At 42.3% G+C, this 17730-nt stretch overlaps 1 protein-coding gene across 5 annotated transcripts in view; it reads right to left on the bottom strand.

The window, feature by feature from the left end:
- ERCC5 (ERCC excision repair 5, endonuclease) overlaps positions 1-13064 on the bottom strand; it is a 30302-nt gene extending 17238 nt beyond the window's left edge. For 2 of the 5 annotated variants that reach the window (XM_004012350.5, XM_060394213.1), the window contains exons 1-5: positions 12593-13064; positions 8515-8690; positions 7491-7606; positions 7015-7098; positions 5903-5963 (exon numbers count right to left, since the gene is read on the bottom strand). In XM_004012350.5, coding sequence (XP_004012399.3) covers positions 5903-5963; positions 7015-7098; positions 7491-7606; positions 8515-8690; positions 12593-12680 — 525 coding nt within the window. In that variant the 5' untranslated portion in view covers positions 12681-13064. Of the gene's footprint in view, positions 1-2496; positions 3298-5160; positions 5810-5902; positions 5964-7014; positions 7099-7490; positions 7607-8514; positions 8691-10849 lie in introns of those variants that run through there. The other 3 variants (XM_060394210.1, XM_060394212.1, XM_060394211.1) reach the window with 3 other exon arrangements.
- Positions 13065-17730: the final 4666 nt, after the last annotated feature.

Raw genomic sequence — 17730 nt, 5'->3', positions numbered from 1 at the left:
TTGAACTGTAGTGTTGGAGAAGACTCTTGAGAGTCACTTGGACTGCAAGGAGATCCGACCAGTCCATCCTAAAGGAAATCAATCCAAAATATCCACCGGAGGGATTGATGCTGAGGCTGAAGCTCCAATACTTTGGCCATCTGATGCAAAGAACTGACTCATTGGAAAAGACCCTAATGCTGGGAAACACTAAAGGTAGGCGAAGAAGGGGACATAGAGGATGAGGTGGTTGGATGACATCACCGACTCAATGGACATGAGTATGAGCAAGCTCTGGGAGACAGTGATGGACAGGGAGGCCAGGTGTGCTGCAGTCCATGGGGTCACAAAGAGTTGGACAGGACTGAGTGAATGAACAACAACATTAATTAACTTAAAAAAAAAAAATACTTACTAGGCATCTCTAATATACCATGTACTGTTCCAAGTGTTAAAGTACTTTAGAGATCATGCCAGATAAACTTCTGTTCTCAGGGGAAGAAGAAGACACATGATAAACAAATAAATGAACAAGATAAATGATGAGAAAACAAAGCAAGTTAATCTGATAGAGTTGATTAGAAGAATAGAAAGAGAAAAAAATATTTGATAAATAGGAAAGACTCCACAAAAATCAATGACCTGTATTCGCCTGACACTATCACAACAATGTTAATCGGCTCTACCACAGTGCAAAATAAAAAGTAAAATAATAATAATAATAATGACCTGTGAGCAGAGACATGAAAGACACCAGAAATCTGCTCAGGGAAGAGCATCCGAGGCTGAAGGGACAACAAGTGCAAAGGCCCTGAGGCAGAGATGAGCCTTATGAATTTGAATAATACTTATAATTGCTTTAGTTAGATATATTTTGTTTTGCTTTTAACCTAGTGGCTCAGCTGGTAAAGAATCTGCCTGCAGTTCTTTACTTGGGTTTGATCCCTAGGTTGGGAAGACTCCCTGAAGAAGGAAATAGCAACCCACTCCAGTATTCTTGCCTAGAGAATTCTAGGACAAGAGGACAGAGGAGCCAAGCAGGCTACAATCCATGGGGTCACAAACAGTTGGACACAAGTGTGCAACTTTCACTTTCTAAAACCAAAAGTGAAATTAACTGTGAGAAATTTTCAGACACGCAAAAGTGTAAAACTTTTCTACATTTAACTGGATTACTGAAACTACTTTAAAACTCTTCATTAGTTCAGTTCAGTTCAGTCGCTCAGTCGTGTCCGACTCGTTGCGACCCCATGAATCACAGCACACCAGGCCTCCCTGTCCATCACCAACTCCCAGAGTTCACTCAGACTCACATCCATCGAGTCGGTGATGCCATCCAGCCATCTCATCCTCGGTCGTCCCCTTCTCCTCCTGCCCCCAATCCCTCCCAGCATCAGAGTCTTTTCCAATGAGTCAACTCTTCGCATGAGGTGGCCAAAGTACTGGAGTTTCAGCTTTAGCATCATTCCTTCCAAAGAACACCCAGGGCTGATCTCCTTGCAGTCCAAGGGACTCTCAAGAGTCTTCTCCAATACCACAGTTCAAAAGCATCAATTCTTCGACACTCAGCTTTCTTCACAGTCCAAATCTCACATCCATACATGACCACAGGAAAAACCATAGCCTTGACTAGACGGACCTTAGTCAGCAAAGCAATGTCTCTGCTTTTGAATATGCTATCTAGGTTGGTCATAACATTTCTTCCAAGGAGTAAGCATCTTTTCATTTCATGGCTGCAGTTACCATGTGCAGTGATTTTGGAGCCCCAAAAATAAAATCTGACACTGTTTCCACTGTTTCCCCATCTATTTCCCATGAAGTGATGGGACTGGATGCCATGATCTTCATTTTCTGAATGTTGAGCTTTAAGCCAACTTTTTCACTCTCCTCTTTCACTTTCATCAAGAGGCTTTTAGCTCCTCTTCACTTTCTGCCATAAGGGTGGTGTCATCTGCATATCTGAGGTTATTGATATTTCTCCTGGCAATCTTGATTCCACCTTGTGTTTCTTCCAGTCCAGTGTTTCTCATGATGTACTCTGCATAGAAGTTAAATAAGCAGGGTGACAATATACAGCCTTGACGTACTCCTTTTCCGATTTGGAACCAGTCTGTTGTTCCATGTCCAGTTCTAACTGTTGCTTCCTGACCTGCATACAGATTTCTCAAGAGGCAGGTCAGGTGGTCTGGTATTCCCATCTCTCTCAGAATTTTCCACAGTTTATTGTGATCCACACAGTCAAAGGCTTTGGCATAGTCAATAAACCAGAAATAGATGTTTTTCTGGAACTCTCTTGCTTTTTCCATGATCCAGTGGATGTTGGCAATTTGATCTCTGGTTCCTCTGCCTTTTCCTAAACCAGCTCGAATATCAGGAAGTTCACAGTTCACGTATTGCTGAAGCCTGGCTTGGAGAATTTTGAGCATTACTTTACTAGCATGTGAGATGAGTGGAATTGTGCAGTATTTTAAGCATTCTTTGGCATTGCCTTTCTTTGGAATTGGAATGAAAACTGACCTTTTCCAGTCCTGTGGCCACTGCTGAGTTTTCCAAATTTGCTGGCATATTGAGTGCAGCACTTTCACAGCATCATCTTTTAGGATTTGAAAGAGCTCCACTGGAATTCCATCACCTCCTTTGCTTTGTTCATAGTGATGCTTTGTAAGGCCCACTTGACTTCACATTCCAGGATGTCTGGGTCTAGATGAGTGATCACACCATCATGATTATCTGGGTCGTGAAGATCTTTTTTATATAGTTCTTCTGTGTATTCTTGCCACCTCTTCTTAATATCTTCTGCTTCTGTTAGGTCCAGACCATTTCTGTCCTTTATGGAGCCCATCTTTGCATGAAATGTTCCCTTGGTATCTCTAATTTTCTTGAAGAGATCTCTAGTCTTTCCCATTCTGTTGTTTTCCTCTATTTCTTTGCATTGATTGCTGAAGAAGGCTTTCTTATCTCTTCTTGCTATTCTTTGGAACTCTGCATTCAGATGCTTATATCTTTCCTTTTCTCCTTTGCTTTTTGCTTCTCTTCTTTTCACAGCTATTTGTAAGGCCTCCTCAGACAGCCATTTTGCTTTTTTGCATTTCTTTTCCATGGGGATGGTCTTGATCCCTGTCTCCTGTACAGTGTCACGAACCTCATTCCATAGTTCATCAGGCACTCTATCTTCATTAGTAAAGGAGACAAAATAATACAGTTTGCTTTCTTGTATGTATGTGTGCTCTGTGTTTGTAGACCAGCAAGCACTTAAAACAGGCCAGTCATTTTACTCAGAGCTTCCAGTGTTCTTCCTCAAGAATGATCTCATCACTCCTACAGGGAGGGCATCAAAGTTTTTTTTTAAAAAAAAGCACCATGGAGAAGCTAAGTTGCATCTAAGATCTCAAAACTAGTTAGTAATGGAGCCCAGACTTAACTGCAGATCTCTCTGCCCACAGGATCCCTGGTCTTCACCAAGTCTGTGCTCTCTTGCTATGTTAATAAGGCAGTATCTTCATGAGCTGAAGAACCTTGCAATTTTAGCTCAAAAGTCTTTTAACAGACATACTAAAATATTATTATAAACAGACAAGGGAATCAAAGAATGTTACCTGCTTTTCTGAGAAACTTGCAGGAAATTGCAAAAACATGTATCCACAGCACAGTTCAATTTGTAAGCATCCTATTCATTAGATGATAGAACATGTCCACAGGTTCTCTGACTCTCTTTTCTGGATGAATTCCCCTCCCATCCAGTAGGTGCTGACCCTACCCGGCAGCCAGTGAACTGCACGCTGTGGACAGGAGGCTGTGCATCCCCCAAGGCCATGAGAAAGGGCAGCACGGGCCCAGCAGTCACTGCTTCCTGGGCTCCTGCCCTGGGAACCCAGCGCTGCTGTGCCTGAGCTCAGGACATGCTGGGAGCCAGCGTGAGGAATTCCACCCGTGACAAGGTCATGCGGCAGAGCTCTGATGGCAAGGCTAATCAGACCTCAGGTTTTCCCCCTGGAATTTCCTGAGCATCCACCCCCAAAAAATAAGAATCTACCTGCTTTTCCACTCTCCTGATATTCTCTGGAAAAAGTCAACTCAGGGCTTTAGTCTTCTGCATTTGAAAGGGATGTTTCAGTTAAACCCCCTCTGATAGCTCTCTAGCTTGCCTAACAGGTTCCCCTGACCTCTTACAGCTTGTGAATTGCTTACAGCCCCCCAACCCAGAGAGGCACAAAGCTTAAAAGCATCTTAAAGATACAGAGCCTTTTCTAAAGAGCTAAAAATCATATTGGTGATGGGTTTTCACTGTTGACTTAATGATTGCCACCAGGCCTCCATATTCTTTATCTTTTAGGCACCTGGGAGGATGTTAATCAATGTAAACGGGATATGGAAAAGATATATAGTAGTTTTGATGTTAGCAACACTAGACTTTTGAGTTAATTACTTTTCTTTTGTTACAAATCACTGTACTCCTTTCACTTGTTATAAACTGCTGTATCTTTGCTATGTAAGAATGTAACTTTATTTAGTGCTTTCTGAGAATGGCACCAGACTTTGGGAAGATCGACACAAATAAGTCTTCTGGTTGACAAACCCTTATCAGAAAAAAGGCTGTAAAATGTTAATTGGCCCTTTTGGCCGGAAGATGATGTAAATTACCTAAGACTTGTGTATACAATTAGGTATGCAGAGAGAAAAGCCTGGTTTTGATAAGAGTCTGGACTGCTAACGCTGCATAACTTTGTATTACCCATTGATCTCCATGTTTTATCAGAAGTATAAAAAGCCTTCTGAACAATAAAGGATGGACCAGTTTCTCAGACTAGTCTCTCGGCCTAGTTTCTTGGGAATCTGGCTCCCCTCATGTCTCTCTCTCTCTCTCTTTCTCCCTCTCCCTCCCTCTCCTCTTTACTCTAATTTCAGGCTGAATTCCCATCTGGAGCTGGGTGGCTCACTAAGTCTACTTACTTGCCCTGGCTTTTAAGACCCGCGCGAAAGAGAGCCTAAGAAGGGGCACCCTTAGGTATTCAAGTGGGCGCCGGTGGCCCAGCGTAGATAGTGCAAGCTCCTTGTCTGGAACTTTATTGGCCTTCCCCGTAAGCCAAGTTATTCAGTCTTCTTTCTCCACTTAATTTTCTTACTACACTATTTCTTTCTAATCTAATCTTATATTAATAAATAAATAAGTTTTTTCCTCACCGACTCCATCCCCGCTTCGAATTCCCTGGATCCACCGGGGCTGGACCCTGGCAAGGACACACAGGCAGGGGTTCTGACGAACTGCCAGCATCAACAGCGGGGCACGCAGGAGAGGAGGCCTGGAGGGACTCCAGTCCCAGCTCCAGCCTGACTGCACTCACACAGGAGACACTCAAGGGAATTGCCCCTTGCGCTCATCAACCCCCAGATCAGCAAAGAAGATGATAATAAAAGACTGTTGTCACAGCACTAAGTTACACAGCAATAGACAACTACAGCCTGTGCACCAACATACATCTTCATTAATGTATATGTACCCATGTACCCTTGAAACATATACACATTTCCAAACACACACACGCACAGATATGCAACTATACAGGGTGGGAGGGGCATTAACATACAGCAAAATGCTACCAGAAGTTATTCATGGGTGATATGCTTTCCAATATTTTTATATAAGCATTAACTATTATATTTATTTACTGGTTGGTTAAAAAAGAAAGATGGCTTATTTTGGATACCTAGATATGCATAATTCCATATATGTTTATGAGCATGTGTATATTTTAATATGCATGCATACATATATATATACACACAACAAATAAGGTAGTATCTGTCTTTCTTATCAAGAACATGCATAAGTCCATACTACTCATTAAAATCATTCATTTTCATGTTATTCATTTCAAATACCAATAATAGAATAAATTGTACATTCAAAAAATTATTTAAATACCTGTAATGCCTGTTTCTGACTCATCCTTTCTTGCCATTCTTTTTCATCCTCCTCTTCTGAACTGAAAGTCAAACACACATTTATAATACCTATGATTTAATGACGACTTACAAAAATATTTCTTGAGTGCAAGGCACTGCTAGTTACAGAAGCTACAGTGGTGAATAAGATGGCGAGAACTGCGCCATCTTTGGTCTCACCATCTGGTAGGGACACCTGTAAGGGAGCGATCTTAAGAAGATCTAACATCTTCCATCACCAGCGCAGAGCAGGTTGCCAAAGGGGCAATTAAGGGTCACCTCACTGCAGAAGCTGTCTGAATTCTCTCGCAATTACACTGCTTGGAGAAAAAAGAACTAGGAAGTGTTTTAAGCAAGGACACGACAGTATCAGATTTGAGTTTTAACAGGTTCTACACTACAAATCAGAAACTGGGCCTGACAGGAGTTCCTCCAAAAGGATAAGATCAGAGATGGAGACAGAAGTGCAGAAGCCAGGCCAGTAACCTCGAGATACGGTGATGGCAGCAGCAGGGATTCAAGAGCTGTGTGACCTCACGGGAGCCCTGGGAAAGGAATGGGGGTGGTCGGGGGGTGTGGGGGGGACAAACTGGCCCTCCACCTGCACTTCAACCAGAGAAGCCGCTGAGGATTATCAGCCAGCCGGAGGAAGAGCAACCAGAGAGGTCCCCGTAGAGCAGGACCATGTGGGCACCACGTCAGCCTGAGAACTGCAAAGCAGCCACTGGATTTAACACGGAGGACATCGTGTGTGCGGACTTCAGTGATGGGGAGAGAGAAAACGCCGGGCTGAGAAGCAGGCTGAGATGGTAGGTATCAACAAAGAGTCAGAAAAACTAGAATCCACGTCTCCACAAACTCTAAATGAACAGTGCTAACACAGGCTCCTGAGGATGGAGAAAGGAAACCACCACAAACCACTAAAACACAAAGGGAGTCGATAGAAGACGTAGCCTTAAAAAACCAATAAAAGTGTCAAGAATGTGTATTGCAGATGCATTAATCCAGCACACCTGATCATTTAAGTAAAACATAAAGGTTTAAATCTGTCTGAATGCAGCAATAACATTTTTAAATAGTTAAAACATTTACCTGTTTTTCTCTCTCTCTTGTAAAGGTGGCAAAGCATAGATGTCATCTCTCTGAACTTGAGTAAGACTGGGAAGGGTTTCCTCCCTGAAAAGTACACAGAGACTTCACCAGAGATGACAGGAGACAGCATTTTGAGTCAGTAATGCTCCCCATTGAACACACAAACCCGGCCGAGAAGGGGAAACCTAGGGGGATGGGCTCTGCCCTCGCTGGCCTGCCTGCCTCCAGGAAGAGGGAACCTGGTCTTGGCATGAGGAAGACTGTTAGGAGGGTAACATGTACAAGCGATGCAACCTAGCAGCTTTTCCTTCTCACTGTCAAAGCTGATTCTCAAAAATCAGAGAACTTTCACAACTTCAATTCACGCGGTCAAATGGACATTCCACTGATTCCTCTCATTAGAGAAAGGGAATCACAGAATTCAGGGCAAACCTAAGAAATGTTCATCTTTGAAATGAGTGTAATTCTCTGCTTGCCTTTTGCTTTTTAAGGCAGTTTTGATAACCTGTCTTTTCAAAAATGTTTTCAAAAGCTTCTCTGTAGTTGTTTTGGAGTCACTGGCAGCCAAGTCCTTTTTATGCCTTCTCTTAGCCTGTGAAAAGAAAGAATATAGGATTTTATTTGGAGGTATTAGGATGTTAAAAACAATTCTGTGGCTTTTTTCCCATAGAATTTGGTTTGTCTTCTGAGTTTTCAGATTATAGCTGTCTTAGTATTTTCTCCTAATTAGTGTACGAGTGAATAGCTTCAGGTTTTTGTTGTGTAAAGGACAGCCAGAGTTTCCAACTAAGTATTACTTAATGAATTATTATACAATATATTTGGGAAACCATTGTTTCTTTTAAATGTCCTTTAATGTTCCCAAGAAGCCTAAACTTAATAATATATAATTAAGTAAATGCTTCCCTAAAGGGATTACTACATCAATTAACTAGTCTTTAAAATGCTACTATTAGGTCAAAACCAATTTCTGGTATTAGATTAGTTTTTATAAAAACACATTACTTATATGTAACTCTGCCCTTCCATATCCAAAATGATGTCATAAAAAATCCTAAAATGTACAGATATACCTTGTAAGAAATTCCCAAACAGGAAAAAATGAAATAGTCTCTGTGCTTACAGTTGAATATAAGGCAAGACTATCAAAACATTCTTTTTCTTTTTGATATAGTTGCTATACAATACTGTGTAAGTTTAACTGTAGAACACAAGAAGACAATCCAAAGGGAAAACTCTTTACCTACTGTTAACTTTAATAGTTTTATTAAAAGTTAAATATTATTGCACCCATGTTATACAATGTTTTCAGAGGGAAATCTCTTTGAAATTATCTGTTCATGATAAATTTTTAAAAGTTGAATTAAATTGGATATATGTCAAAGTAAGTCTTGGTTTCCAAAATTCTAAGAAGAAAATTTTAATTTTAGGTCAATTAAAATATGACCTAAAATTCTAAGAATGCAGAAAGAAAAAAAACTATATATATACAACTCTTACCAATGTCTGTTTCTTCAACAGTGGCGCATCCCCATCAAACACAAAAATAGGACGAATTCGGAAAAATAAGAGTTTGCAGAGTCGGTGGAACAAAGTGAGAAGATGGGCGTTTTCTATCGAGTTCCCGTGGCGATCGCGGACTCCTTTAAGAGCCTGGTTTAACCAGATGCTAATATCTAGAAGAATTGCTCATGGAAAACACTCTGCAAATCCTTCCCTCCCGTTACAAATTCCCAATGTCTGGTATTATCGAAACATGCAAACTGAGCACTCATCCCAATTCCCTTGAAACTGAAAAAGGTTCAGCCCTACTGGAATCTCCCTAAAGTGAGCTCACTTTAGCTGGGCTCCTGTCATCACTGTTGACATCCTGAATTGTAAAAGCTTACACAGGCACATGTCTCCTTTAAAAAGTCTAATTGAAAGGAACTTCTTTAAAAGAAATCAGTGATCTATATGAAATGTTAGTAAATTAATCAACTCTTCTGGAGAACGATTTAGCAATTCATAGCAAAACACTTTAAAATCTACACTCTTTTATGTAAGAATTCCACTGCCACACACTTATCCTCAAGAAATTATCACAGACTTATAATCAGAGTGACTTATAAGGTGGTTTTGTTTATAATAATGAAAATATGAAGAATGGAAGTTTTCCAACTGGTCTTTTATTAAAATTAGATTATGATATCATGATTTGCTGCAATCCAAGCAACCCTTAAAAATGGAAGCTAAGCACATAAAGCAGCCAGAAAATATTATTAAAGGAAGAAATAAAACAGGTTACAGAAGTATGGAAAGTATAAATCTATTTTGTAACATATGCAGTATGTTAAATATACTCGAAGCTCAGACCTCAAAATACTGACTTGACACAAAAGATTGTTCAGGGTTTTCCATAGGATGTTACAGAAAAACTGGAACAAACTTTTTGGTCAATGTTAAGAGTAGTTATCTTCTGCTGTGATTATAACTGATTGCTTTCTTCTTGGAGTCACCTATTTTTAAATTTCACTAAAGAGTGCTTTTTAACCAACTGTTTTCTATTTGTTCGTAAGAGAGGGACACAGGCTTCTGCTGCATTCCCTGGATCCCTCTGCCCACTCCCCTGGCCCACCATCAGAATGCTCACTTCCATGATGGGGGTTCTCAGGCCCTCTCCTTTCCTCCTGTCTGCAGTGTCCATCCAGGCTACCTCTGCCCCCCCTGCAACTGCAACCCCCACAGGCCCCTACTCCAGGCATGCACCTCTGACCCAGAGCTCTCCTAACCCCAGAATGGATGACTGAGTTGACATGTCCACCTGCTACTTCACAGTCACTGCATACTTGACACAAGCAAAAACTGAGATCCATTAAAAAAATTAAAATTAAAAAAAAAAAAAGAGCTCCCTGTCTTTGCACCAGGGTGCTCACGCCCCAGGGGGGATCTTTGCAACCCAGGGATCAAATCCAGGTCTCCTGCATTGCAAACAGATTCTTTACTATCTGAGCCAACAGGGACTACATTAGATGGGGAAGGCCCGTCCAAAGAAGCAACAGAGATCTGAGCAAATGAGAGAAGACAGTGAGGCTGGAGGTACAGCTAACACAAATGCCCTCGACCAGAAATGTGTTCTGTTCAAGGACAACGTGGCAGGTGCAAGGGGAGCAGGGAGAGGACGTGATGTATCTGTGGTCACTGGAAGGATGTCACTGAAGGCTCACCCCAGTGGCCAAGTGATGAATGAAATATCAATACAAGGAAACCTGCTTTAAACTAGTTACAATAGGCTGAGTGAAAGCAGAATGCAGTGGTAAGGACAAGATGTCAGCTAAAGGGTCCATCCTGGAAGTACGATTAGGTGTTGGCTTAGTTCTGTATCACACTGGGTCGATTTCTAATTGGCTTGTTCCAGTTGCTACACCACTGTATTAGATGGAAAAAGTTTCTACCTAACTCATTCAATTTTATGAAGCGTTAAGTCACCCAGTCGTGTTGGACCCTTTGCTACCTCATGGACTGGCTCCTCTGTCCATAGATTTCTCCAGGCAAGAATACTGGAGTGGGTAGCCATTCCCTTCTTCAGGGGATCTTCCCAACAAAGGAACTGAACCTGAGTCTCTAGGACTGCAGGCAGATTCTTTGCGATCTGAGCCACCAGGGAATGGGAAATCTAATTTCAGATCGGGAGCTCTCAACTCTGCTATCCTTTGGAACTAGATATGAACCTTCTGAAACACAGGCTATTAAACATGCTGTGCTTAGTCGCTCAGGCATGTCTGACTCTGTGCCGCCCCATGGACTGAAGACCACCAGGCTCCTCTGTCCACAGGGATTTTCCAGGCAAGGATACTGGAATGTGTTGCCATGCCCTCCTCCAGAGGATCTTCCCAACGCAGGAATCAAACCCAGGCCCCCACATTGCAGGTGGGGCCTACACAGAGTGTAATATTTTGTTAATAATAGAGTTAAGTGTATTTTACTTTTAAGTAAGGTCCATAAAAGACAAAAGTTTAATTATTAATTCTTTATTATTTGACACAAACATTTATACTGTATAAATAAACAAGACACTCAGCTGGAAATGGTAAAAAGACCAAACAATTTATTTCAGGGATTCAAGAATAAATTATGAACCTAGTATGCCAAGGGTAATTTCTTCATTAACAAATAAAACCAAAAAACCTGAATACATTTTACAAATTATTAATTTCTCACATGGGCTGGAATGTAAACTGATTCAAACTTTTGCTGACGTTTTAAGGGTTCCTGACACTGGATACTGCTTTCATTCCTATGGATAGATATTAACAGTTCCATGGAGAAAACCTTCAGGAAGCAATGGTTTAAGGAACCACTAGAGGGCGGCCACAGCACATGTGCTTCAAAAAAAAAAAAAACAACACAAACCTCTGCCACAAGGTATCAGGCACAAAACTTTTAACCCACCATTCATTACGGATGTGTTTTAAATTAACCACATTGCAAAAAACGTGTAATCATTATCATCATCTTGCCTTACCAAAAAAAAATTATCACTGTTCCATTACATATGAATTGTCTCCAACCAAAGTCAATGAATGGCTCCTCCTGCTGAATCCCCAACCCCTGACAGCGCATTTACCACAGCAATTACTGCAGGACTGTCTTCTCCACAAAGCATGGAGCTCCTAGGCTCATACGCCCAACTTAGGGAACTGGTGGAAGGTACCACCAGCTTCTGGAACAGAACAGACACTCAGAAAAAGAAAAGAAAGATAAAAACAGAAAGATGATGAAGAATGCCTAACGAATAAAAACACTAAAACTTCAGAAACAGCTTTCACTTGTTTCTGTAATTAGGAAACAACATCTAATTCTAAAGACAAAACCAGCCAAACACGCACACAAACGAGGAAAATAACGCACGGTACACCTTTTGAAATCTTTGCGGTGTTGTACCATACGAATTTCCTATTCCAAAAACAGTAACCAAAAAAAAAAAAAAAAGTAAAAGCTACTTTAAAAAAAGAAAACGTAAAACACATGACCACAACGTTTTTCTTCCTCTCACAAATATAAACGGGCAAGACTCAGGACGGCTGGCAAAACTACTGGTAGGAAGTCGACTTCATTTTCTCTAGGCTGACCTCCCAGCCAGAATAACACCTTCAGGATTTGCAATATTAACAGTGCCAGACACTAATTCTAAACTCCTTTCATTTAAATATTCCCTTTATTCCTCCCACCAACTCTGTGTGTAGAGACTGTTATCACCTCCACTTCCCAGATGAAAGAACTGGAGAGAGGCGCAGAGCGTTGGGCCTAAGACTCCAATCCAGGGAGCTGTGACTGCAAAGCGGAAGAAAATGAGACACTTAGAAAGGAAGCGTCCTGAGGAAGATCCTATAGCTACTCCTCCCCGGCCTGAGACTCCCCTGGGCTGCTCCTCCAACGCCGCTCTGCGCCCCAGCAAAACTGAGAGCAAAAAGCCCTGGCGTCTCACGTTGATGTCTGACAGAAAACACAATTCTGTAAAGCAGTTATCTTTCGATTAAAAAAATAAAAAAAAAAAACAACCCTGGCGTCCACCGAGCATCCCCAGTGTAAAGGATACCCACGGCAAGGATCTTCCCCTCCAGCGTCTCCGGGCTGATCTGCCGCCCGGAGCACTCCAACAGCTTCCAGAGCCCCTGGACTCCCATGAGGGAGCTGTGTCCTCGGCGTCGCGGGCGGCTTCTCACTCCAAGTCTTCCCCGCCCGGCTGCACCGCCGCCCGGAGCCCAGGAAGAGCCCTCTCAGCTTCTACTCAGAAAGACGGAAAATTAAGAGCCCGCAGCTGTCCAGGAAAAACCGACTCCGGCGAAACGGGCAGTTTCCAAAAACTGACACGGCCTTGCGGAAGAAAAACAGGACCGGAGAAAACTGGCGACGCTGAGGGGCAAGTCCTCGTCTCCTCCAGCGCTCTGGCCCAAACGTTAGCACTCTTAACGGACGACCAAGGTGAGGGGCCGGCGCAGGCAAGATTTAATTGCCAGAAAAACTTCCTCCGAAAACTCCAGTCTCCTCAAGCTCAGGCGTAAATGCACGGGAAATGGAGCTTCCCGGATGCCGTTTAATGCGTCGCGCAGGGCGGAAGTCCTGGCTCCCCGCGATGACGTATATCCGCTGCGCCGATGCATTCCGGAAGTGAGGGGGTGGTTTAGCTTCTGTGTTTACGGCGTGTTGGCAGCCTTACGTTCTCTATGGCGCGGTCTTATTTCTGTTAAACGTTGAAACCGTACGCAAAGCGTTTTTTCTCAGAAGTTACGGGTTTGTGCGTCCTTTTCTAGCGTCGGTTTCTTCCCAGTCTGCCGCCAGTTGTGAAAATTCTTGATGCTAAGTACTGTTTATCGCGGGAGGCAATAACTGAAAGGTGGAAGCTTTGAATTCGTTTCAGTCGCTTAGTCGTGTCTGACTCTTTGGGAGCCCATAGACAGCAGCACGCCAGGCTTCCCTGTCCATCACCAACTCCCGGAGTTTACTCACACTCATGTCCATTGAGTTCGTGATGCCATCCAAACATCTCATCCTCTGTTGTCCCCTTCTGCCTTCAATCTTTCCCAGCATCAGGGTCTTTTCTAGTGAGTCAGTTCTTCGCGTCAGGTGGCCAAAGTATTGGTGTTTCAGCATCAGTCCTTCTAATGAATGAATATTCAGGACTAATTTCCTTTAGGATGGACTGGTTGGATCTCCTTGCAGTCCAAGGGACTCTCAAGAGTCTTCTCCAACACCATAATTCAAAAGCATCAATTCTGCGCTCAGCTTTCCTAATAGTCCAACTCTCACATCCATACCTGACTACTGGAAAAACCGTATCCTTGACTAGATGGACCTTTGTAGGCAAAGTAATGTCTCTGCTTTTTAATATGCTGTCTAGGTTGGTCATAATTTTTCTTCTAAGGAGCAATCTTCTTTTAATTTCATGGCTGCAGTCACCAGCTACAGTGATTTTGGAGCCCAAAAAAATAAAGTCTGACACTTTCCATTGTTTCCCCAACTATTTCCCATGAAGTGATGGGACCAGATGCCATGATCTTCATTTTCTGAATGTTGAGCTTTAAGCCAACTTTTTCACTCTCCTCTTTCACTTTCATCAAGAGGCTCTTTAGTTCTACACTTTCTGCCAGACGTGTCATCTGCATATCTGAGGTTACTGATACTTCTGGAAATCTTGATTCCAGCTTGTGCTTCATCCAGTCTGGCATTTCTCATGATGTATTCTGCATAAAAATTAAATAAGCAGGGTGACAATATACAGCCTTGACGTACTCCTTTCCCAATTTGGAACCAGCCTGTTGTTCCATGTCCAAGTATAACTGTTGCTTCTTCACCTACATACATATTTCTCAGGAGGCAGGTCAGGTGGTCTGGTATTCCCATCTCTTTAAGAACTTTCCACAGTTTGTTGTGATCCACACAGTGAAAGGCCTTAGCATAGTCAAAACAGAAGTAGGTGGAAGATTTGGTTGATGTTTTTTCATTAATAAGTAGGTAGTTATCTGAAAATCTGTAGTAACCAGATAGTAATATGGTTTAAAATCTTAGCCCTTGAAGTACATTTTTCTTCAGCATTTAAGAGGCTTGTAGGTCAGAAATAACAAGAAACTCATTGCCAGAGTAGCTCCTGGAAAGGTGGTAGATTGGACCCTCAGGCTAAGATTCAAACGCCTACCGAACCACTTATGGTGTTTAGCATTGCCCAGATCAGGTTTGTTCAAAACATCTTTCTTCATCTGTAATAGGCAGGCATGGAAGCAGTCTTACAAACTGTTTCAAGCAAGGATCATAGGTAATGTTTGTGAAGTACTTAACCACTAGTGGTCAATGAATGGTAGCCTTTTTGTACAAATTTGTTCAGATTTGGACTATTGAAATTAGATTTAAATCAGTGAAAAGAAATGATTGGAAAATAAGTTTTTAGCGAAACTATTTTTTTGCACAAACAGATGGTTCCCAGTAGCCAAGTTTCCTGAACCTGTGTACTCAGTTGCTTAGTCACCTCAGACCCTGTAACCCCATGGACTGTAGCCCACCAGGCTCCTCTGTCCGTGGGATTTCCCAGGCAACAATATTGGAAAAGTGAAAGGAAAGTGCAGTCGCTCAGTCGTGTCTGACTCTTTGTGACCCCATGGACTGTAGCCTCCCAGGCTCCTCCGTCCATGGGATTTTCCAGGCAAGAATACTGGAGTGGGTTGCCACTTCCTTCTCCAGGGGATCTTGCTGACTCAGGGACTGAACCCCGGTCTCCCGCATTGCAGGCGGATGCTTTGGGTTGCTATTTCCTAACTTAGAATCTTCCTGACCCAAGGATCTAATCTGCATTTCCTGTATCACATAGATTCTTTACCCCCACGACCTAGTTGCAACTAATTTTCTCTCAGGGCTAATCCTGGTAAAGTACTTACTTGCATTTCCTCCAGATGTAAAATTATACGCGGAACTTTTGTTCCTAAATGTATTTTGCCGGAATTAATATGATTACCTATTTGTGTCTTCCTCCACCCAACAAAGTAGATTGTAAAGTTACTGGAACCAACAACTGTTTTGTTGACTGTTGTATGTATGTGTGTGAAGTTGCTCAGTCGTGTCCAGCTCTTTGCGAACCCGTGGACTGTAGCCCACCAGGCTCCTCTGTCCGTGGGATTCTCCTGGCAAGAATACTGGAGTGGGTTGCCATTTCCTTCTCCAGGGGATCGTCCCAACCCAGGGATGGAAGCCGGATCTCCTGCATTGCAGGCAGATGCTTTATCCTCTGAGCCACCAGTTGTATACCCCACTGTTTATATTTAGCAGGTATTCTATAAATATTGTCTAAATGACCACTTTCCCAGCCTCAAATCTAAATCTGCAGGGCATCTTGCACCCTATTGAATTTTCTCACAAGTTCGAATCCCATCAGAGCCATGTAATAATCCTGAGGTATGGGCTGAATCGTGTCCTCCAAAGTTCAAATGTTGAAGCGCTAACCCCCAGCATCTCAGAATGTGACCAACTGGAAACTGGGCCTTTTTAAAGTTAAAATGAGGCCATTAGGGTAAGTTAATCAGTCTGACTGGTGTCCTTAGAAAAGGAAATTTGGACACCCAGACACTAAGGCTCTTTGCACAGAGGAAAAAGCAAGTGAGGACACAGGGAGCTGCAAACCAAGAAGGTTCAGGAAACCAAGTTTTGGATCTTGACTTCTAGCCTCTGGAGCTACGAGAAAATAAATGCTGTATAAGCTACCAGTCTGACGTTTCATTTTGGTAGCCCCAGCAGACACATCTAGGATCCTGGACACATTTGTTCAATGTTGAGAATCTGAATAAAATGGAGATGGCACTTCTTTTTTGCAGTTTCTCTGAGATCAGTGACTTAACATGAGACACCTAGTAGGTAATGACATCCCCATTAGTTTGTTGAGTGAATGACTGAGGGGGAGAACACCACGAGCAAAATTGAAATACAGAATATGACTGAATTGCAGAGCACCTCGCCTGAAACCCTCTGGTGTCCGGGGAAGGCAAGTTGGGGGGTATTATAGCTGCTGCACCAGCTTGCCCTAATGATGGGGCATTGTAGCAGGAAAAAGAACACTTTCAGGATTTGATCTAAATGAAGCTACCTGAGAGCTAGGTAAAAACAAGTAGTTAATGTGAGCATTTCAGGACTGTAAGTGCTTGTAAAACCAGAGCAACATTTCTTGGATACAAAATGTATTTTTGCAGGAACATCAACTGAGGAGTGTTCATTTGACTAATAAGGAATTGGTTCCTTTGGATGCTGTTTAAAGGGCTTCGCAGGCAGCACTAGTGGTGAAGAACCTGCTGCCAGTGCAGAAGACATAAGAGACATGGGTTCAATTCCTGGGTCGGGAAGATCCCCTGGAGGCGGGCACAGCAACCCACTCCAGAATTCTTGCCTGGAGAATCCCATGGACAGAGGAGCCTGGTGGGCTACAGTCCATAGGGTCACAAAGAGTCAGACACGACTGAAGTGACTTGGCAACAGCAGCAGCAAAGGGCTCTCTATCAAGATTCTGACAGGAGAATACACATTATATAGGCAAATAATAATAATAACAAGCACTTAAATAGCAATTCCTATCTAGAAAGCACTGTGCAAAACACTTTATACCTATTAACTTACTTATTCTTCATAACAGTTTGTAAGATAAGTACTATTACCCCCATTTTATCCAGTGAGGAATTATGCACAAGAAAAACGATCTTAACTTGCCCAAGATAACAGCCAGTTAGTAGCGAGCCAGTAACATGAACTTTCATTACTTCTATGGAGACCCCTAAGAAAAACTGACCAAGAAATTACGACAGGAATGTTACTAAGCTTCAAAGAGCAATGTGCAGTCCCTTGCTTACAGATTCTGGAAAAGCAGTCCCTATAAACCTCAGTGTGCTCCTCATAACTGCCAAACTTGTAAACCAAGTTATTAGGCGATCACGTATATTAAATGTTTTATGAAAGTTGATTATGGCCAATAAGCAATATGTATAAACTCATCCTCTTTTCCTCAATGTCACCGTGTTCTCTGTTTTATGTTGCATTCGTCTCCATTCTTTACCAACCTCTTCTCTGAAATATTTGGCTGAGCTATATGAAATCAACAAGATTTTATGTCTAGAAATTAGTTTCATTTGGTTCAAGCGAAAGAATTACGTTTTCTATTTCCTGTTATAAAGTCTTACAAAAATCTAAAATTACAGACATGTGCCT

This window comes from Ovis aries, chromosome 10 (assembly GCF_016772045.2).
Source record: "Ovis aries strain OAR_USU_Benz2616 breed Rambouillet chromosome 10, ARS-UI_Ramb_v3.0, whole genome shotgun sequence".
NCBI lineage: Eukaryota > Metazoa > Chordata > Mammalia > Artiodactyla > Bovidae > Ovis > Ovis aries.
This window is presented reverse-complemented; position numbering and strand designations above follow the sequence as displayed.